The following is a 7,056-nucleotide window of genomic DNA, read 5'->3' as shown; positions in this document are numbered from 1 at the left end:
TTTGCATGTCCTATCAGAAGTCTTTCTGCAATATGAAAAGTATCAGAAGGTCAAAATCCTAACTGCACACTTGTCCAGCAGGACACAGCAGGACAAAAAAAACATAAAAGATCTATCTGGAATTAAATCACATGAGCGCTAACAATATTTTCTTTAAATATGACTACCAGCCAACCAGCTCTGCAGTCCCTGACCCAACGCCAGGGTCTAGAAGGCCTGGCCACCAGGGTCTAGAAGGCCTCGGCCCCGGCGGTCAAAAAGGCCTCGGCCCCCAGGGTCTAGGCCTCGGCACCCAAGGTATAGAAGGCCTCGGCCCCCCGGGTCTAGAAGGCCTCAGGCCCCCAGGACTAGAAGGCCTCTGGCCCCCGGGGCTGTGCCGCAGCCCCCTCGCGGCGCAGCGCCGTGTCGAAGTGCGGCATCACCTCGCAGCGCACCAGCAGTGTGTCGTCCTTGATAAAGGTGCGCTGGTGCAGCTGCTGCAGGTGGAGGAAGGTGACGTAGCCGTAGCCCTTGGGGTTGCGCGGGATGGTGGGCCTCTGGAAGGCCTTAAGGTTGGGCTTGGTCTCCATCACCTCCATGTGGTGCTGGCCCTCGGGTCCCTGGTCCAGGATGGCCAGGCGGATGGTGCCCTGGAAGGGCCAGCTCAGCTGCCCGTCGAAGGCGCCCTGCATGGTGTGCACAAACAGTGAGATGAAGCTGGAGCAGCGCGGCGCGGTGGGCGACTGCAGGTGGAGGCGGAGGCACAGCTTGTAGCCTGGCCGCCCGGTGTAGAAGCCCGGGCTGTGCTCTATCACCGGCAGGCCCGCCTCCTGGTTCCGCATGTGGCCCGAGAAGCCCTTGAGGGGCCAGATGAAGATGCCCTGGCACTGCTGCGTCTCCAGCTCCTTCACCGTCTCCTCCAGCAGCGACACCCTGCGCCGCAGCTCCGCCAGCTGGTCACTCTGCATGAGCCACAGGACATGACATTGAAATATGGTCCTATGACATATGACAACACAAAAACATTTATTTTAAAATGTTCAATAGTTCACAATGGCCTCTATGCTTGTGTTTTCATAGTTCCAGTATGATAAACTTATATTGTAATATTGGTGATGAATATTGGTAATATTATTATAATAAACAATACACATGATATCATATATATGTCTATGTATATGTAAAAGAACAAAACTAAGCAGGCAGAGGACTTCCTACCTGGGTTTCCTTCAGGATGATGAGCTCTCTCAGCTGGTGGCCCTGTATGACCAGCCTTCCGTCCATCTCCCGCAGCCTCTGGACTTCCTCGCTGGGATGGCAGGGCGTGCTGCCGCACGCCGCCGCCCCCGACGCCCCCTGCTCCTCGTGGCCGGCGCAAGGCCCCCCCAGCGCCCGCAGGGACCTGGGGTTGGTGTCGCCCAGGCTCAGGCCGCGCACAAACTCGGCCAGGTAGCGCATGTGCATCTGCGTGAACTCCTGCATGTGCTGAGCCAGGTTGTGGCGCTGCATCTACACGCACACACACACACGGCAGATATAAAATGCAACTGCACCAGAGTTTCACAAGCACGGCCGGACGCGACCTCTCGCTGAGCAGTAAAAGTGTCACGTAGGGTGGCATTGACTATTTTAAAGTATACTTTACAATAGTTTCGATATTTAAGACCAGAAGCACCTGAGCACAGTATCAAACCACATAAGAATAAATACATCAATAGATACTATTTGTACATGATGCACATTTTTAAAACATTAACGAAACGTTGTTTTTTTTCTGAGAAGCACAATAAAATGTGGTGAAGATCAATTTTGAGCGTAATGTACTGTACTACTCTGCATCTGTTTATATGCATGTACTCTTAAACATTTTTTTTTTTTATTTGCTGTGAAGCACATTGAGCGGCCTCTTGCATGAAATGTGCTACAAAGACACATCGGTACATGTAGGGAAGAACAAACAGCAAAAACAGCCGACTTTGGGTTTATTTTTTTTTACAAAGGATGGTTCACGGTGACATTTTTTTCCACCCACTTACCGTTTCCTGACATCCAAACGTGTTGAAGGTGCAGGAGATTGGCGCTTTTGGACAATCCGTGCGGCAGTGAGACTCCATCTGGAACAGGATGAGATCCGTTCAGTTCCAACTACGCCCGGTTCACAGAACGGGATGTTTCAAAGGGGGATGAGGGTGAAGAGAGGGAAGGGAAAGAAAGCCCCCTGGGGAGAGCTCCTCCGCATCATTCTGATAAGCTGGGAGTGTTGTTGCACGACGCCCCGGCACTCACGTGGTCTCTGATCAGCTCCATGCCGCAGTACTCGCACTTCACATTGGCGAAGGGACACTGAAGCTGGTGAAGCTGCGGGAGCACACCGAGAGATGGTTAGACCAGGCTGGGGGGCATGGTATTAAACAAAACAATAACAACAACAACAACTGGATTCGTTTTTTCACCTATTGCAGATGAGCCATATATTGACATTGAAGACTGGAATATACAATTTGGGTTGACAGATCATTCGCCATCAACCAAACTAGAAAATACATTTATTTGACTTAGAATTATTTATAATTAGAATTTATACCCAAACCAATAACCTATGCTGTGCATAGGATCCCATTGTATAATGTCTATATTTTATATATTTGACTAATATATTATTTATACACTATCATAATATAATTTAAAAATATATCATTTAGACATTATATTTATGTATATTTGGCAAATTGTATTATATCTATTTTATTTTATTTTTTACTCAGACTTTTACAATTTTTAATGCCCATCATCTGTACAAAGGCAATAAAAAAAATCAACGTGACAAATCCCTCGTACATGATAATGCACCTGGTGGAATAAACACGTTCTGATTCTGATTCTACTTCAGAAACTCACCCAAAAATTCATTCTATTTATTTACTGTATTCATTTATTTTATTTTTTTTAATGTTTGTTTAAAATTCCCTTGGCAGGCGAGCGTGAAATTTCCGACTGTGGAATTTGACGCCTTCGACAAAAAGATCACTCAAATCTTCTCAAATTATTGCAATCGGGCGACAATGTAATAATTGCGGCGAGAACGAGAGAAAGGTGCGTTCCTCGCTCTGACTGGGTGTGGGATCGTCACCTGAGTGTCCTCGTACACAAAGCTGGCCACGCAGTTGGGGCAGGAGACGAGGCGTCGGAGGCACTGCAGCGTCGCGTGCTCCTCGAAGACGTTCTTCCGAACGGACTGCTGGCACTGCGCGCACCGGGTGGTGGCGAACGCACACTGGGCCAAGTGGCTCTGCGGGGAAAACCGGAACCAGAATGAGTTCATTGACATGTTCCAGGAATGTCATGGTGATTATTGGTGTGTATCTCCAGACGATTAGCGTTCAAAAAAATATATATATAAATTTTGACAGTCAAAAAAAAAAAAAATACAAATAAAATTTTTAATTTGAACAATATTAAATAAGAACAAAAAATAATAATAAACAAGAACAAAGTAAAAGTGAAAGCACAATAGAAATCGCAAAACACACACAAGAAGGCCAAAAATACAAAACAGAAATAGTGAAATATACATAACAATGTGGAGTAAAAAACACTAAATGCAAAATGTACTAAATGTATACGGAGGCTGGGCCTGCAGGACTTAAAAATAATAATATTTTAACCATGTGAAACCTTAATATACTATACTTATGTTATGTACAAGTGCACTCCTTATTTGAGAAATATTATGGAAGAGACCTTGTCGGATCAGTTTCCATTTTCCAATGAGGCTTGTACTGCACATGTAAAATATTGGCGCGCGCACACACACACACACACACACACACACACACACACACACACACACACACACACACACACACACACACACACACACACACACACAGCCACACACACACACACACAGACACACACACACACACAGACACACACACACACACACACACACACACAGACACACACAGACAGACACAGACAGACACAGACAGACACACACACACACACACACACGCGGTGCAATAAATTACATTACATAGATACAGACATAATGAAATGCAATCCAAGGAAACTATTTTTTCATTTTCAAGGACTTGAAATTGACATTTACGCGGAATAATCTGCCCTAAAATCAATTCTGGAAAAACTTTATTACGCTACGATTTGAACAACAAAAGCTGGACATCGCATATCTCAGTTATGCCGTTTTTTTCCCCGGGACTTTTTGAGGTGTTCCAGTACTTACATTTCTGAGGACAAAATTCAAGGACTTCAAGCACCTCAAGGACCCGGTAGGAACCCTGCATATCATACAGGTAAAACAGCAAAAGCGCAGTGATCCGTGCTTACGTCCAAGTGTCTGAGCTCCATCTTGTCGGTGCAGCCTTTGTTGGTGCAGCGAACAGTGAGCGACAGGATTTCTCGTTTGGCGAAGTTATCGGAGAAGAGCTGGTCCTTCAGCAGCATTTCATTATCCACCGGACACCTCTGCCCCGTGTCGCTGCAAGGAGAGGAGGGAGTGTGGTTCGTCATTCAGTAAGCATGTGAATTAAGGCAATAATAGAAATCTGTCATTTAAAAAACAAATAATAAAAAAAATAATGATAATAATACTTTTACACTAACGTTTGTTTTTTCACCTTGGCTTTAATTCTAACTTTATATCTGGTGTCTGCAATCTTTAGGTGTTGCTATGTTACATATACGATGTTAATAAACACATTTTCAATGAATACTATGAAGTAATTAACCTCAAATTCAAATAAACGGCCCCCTCGCAATAACCTTGAATAAGTAGTTCATTCAAGGTTTGTGTATCTGACATTCCTTCATGTACGAAATACTCTTTGTTTTGTGAATCTGAATGTTTTTCAGATTTCAAATGTTAAAGCAGATGAAATCCCCAAAAGAAATTGCTTGTCATCTGGCAAGATAACTAAGTGGTTATAAGATGGAAGCGTCACTAAATTGGCTCTCAACGAAAGGAAATCAAGTTATCTTCTAACTCTCTCTTCTAATTGAATAGTAAGTCTGATTTGCAAGGAGGATTTTCATTTTGAAATTATGAAAATAAATCAAGTGAGACTTGTCTACAAATGTTCAACCCCATATCTCTCTATCACCAATCTCTAAATCCATCTCCATCTCAATCCATCCCTCTCTCCATCCATCTAGCGATCCATCGTCTATCTCTATCTACCTATCTACTATCTATCCATCTATCCATCCATCCAGCCAACCATCACCCATCCATCTATCCACCCATCAACCTATCCATCGATCTATCTATCTATTTATCCATCTATCAATCCATCTATCTATCTATCCATCTATCTATCTCTCCATCTAACTGCTGGAAGGACACAGTTAAGGACCTGTACATAAGGACCTTTGCTGCGTCCTTGGCGTAACAACCGATCACTCAGATGTTGTTACAGTGATATAACTTACAGTGCTGTAAGTAACCTGTCTTCATATACAAAAAGCATTAAAACCGCCGTACCGGATGGACTTCTCGATGCAGTACTTGCAGAAGCGGTGGCCGCAGGGCGTCTGGATGGCGTCCCTCATGGCCATGAGGCAGATGGGACACTCGTATTTGCTCTCGAGGGTTTTCTCAAACTCCACGTCGTAGCCCTGCAGGGGGGCGGCGGCGGCGGCGGCGGCCTGGAGACTGGATGCCATGCTGCTGGGGAAGGTTCTGGGGCTTTCTCCAGGACTGAGGAGTGAGTTCCGCTCCTTCTCCTGCATAGCCAGTGCACAGTTGGACATCTCCCCAGCGGAGGCTCCTTCGGCCCTGTCCGTCTCCAGACTACCCTTGTCGCTGTCGAAGCAAGCCATCCTGCAGCGGGGAGATAGGATAAGGCAAGATAACTTATAACTTGTAAAAAAAACACACACACACACACAGACACACACACACACACACACACCAGCAACAACATTCAAACCACCATTAATAACCACTAATATTGTGTAGCTCCCCCTCGTGCCGCCAAAACAGCTCTGACCCGCAGGGGCATGGACTCCACAAGACCTCTGGAGGTGTCCTGTGGTGTCTGGCACCAAGTCGTTAGCAGCAGATCCTCTAAGTCCTGTAAGCTGTGAGATGGGGCCCCCATGGGTCGGGCTTGTTGTTCCAGCACATCCCACAGATGCTCGTTTGGATCGGACCCTAACCCCGGCCATCCACATGATGTAGAAGAAAACGTGATTCATCAGACCAGGCCACCTTCTTCCATTGCTCCATTCCATTGCAGCTACATACGCAGCAAGCTGTGATGCGCTGTGTGTTCTGACACCTTTCTATCATAGCAGCATTAACTTTTTCAGCAATTTGTGCTACAGTAGCTCTTCTGTGGGATCACACCAAACGCGCTAGATTTCGCTCTCCAGGCGCATCGATGAGTCCATGGGCGCCCAGGCCCCTGTTACTGGTTCACCGGTTGTCCTTCCTTGGACAACTTTTGTTAGGTACTAACCACTGCATACCGAGAACACCCCACAACACCTGCAATTTTGGAGATACCCTGACCCAGTCGTCTCGTCATCACAATTTGGCCCTTGTCAAATTCCCTCAGATCCTTAGACTTTCCAATTTTTCCTGTTTCCAACACATCAACTTCAAGAACTGACTGTTTATTTGCTGCCTGATATATCCCACCACTTGACAGGCGCCACTGGAACGAGATGAGCAATATTATTCACTTAACTTGTCAGTTGTTTTAATGTTGTTGGTGATCAGTGTGTGTGTGTGTGTGTGTGTGTGTGTGTGTGTGTGTGTGTGTGTGTATATATATATAACAGCATAATAATTCATTCAGTCATAATAATGTATATCTATCTCCTTTGTTAATTCAAATATTTAGTTAAGCTTTCCTCTATGTGAACTAGCCGATTTGATCACATGTCAAGAGACAAAAAGAGAAACCAACAGAGACGAGCTGTTGTGGTTCTGAATGAAGTGCGACTGCCTAAAAGTGATCCATTTCCCTCCAGCGCCTCCTTGAAAGAGTGATCTATTCACCATACACTACACCACTAATACACCTATCTACACTACAGTTAACGCTACAA

General features: G+C 45.4%; 1 protein-coding gene across 1 annotated transcript; it reads right to left on the bottom strand.

Moving 5' to 3' along the window:
• Positions 1-347: 347 nt before the first annotated feature.
• On the bottom strand, positions 348-5,820 carry traf6 (TNF receptor-associated factor 6; the record flags this gene model as incomplete). The annotated part of the gene is made up of 7 exons (XM_079997506.1): positions 348-941; positions 1,198-1,488; positions 2,016-2,093; positions 2,266-2,337; positions 3,110-3,268; positions 4,330-4,480; positions 5,483-5,820. The coding sequence occupies 7 exons, from the start codon at positions 5,818-5,820 to the stop codon at positions 348-350; spliced, it is 1,683 nt and encodes a 560-aa protein (XP_079853632.1).
• Between the last annotated feature and the right edge of the window lie 1,236 nt (positions 5,821-7,056).

Source organism: Zeus faber, assembly GCF_960531495.2.
Source record: "Zeus faber genome assembly, chromosome: 3".
Lineage (NCBI taxonomy): Eukaryota > Metazoa > Chordata > Actinopteri > Zeiformes > Zeidae > Zeus > Zeus faber.
This window is presented reverse-complemented; position numbering and strand designations above follow the sequence as displayed.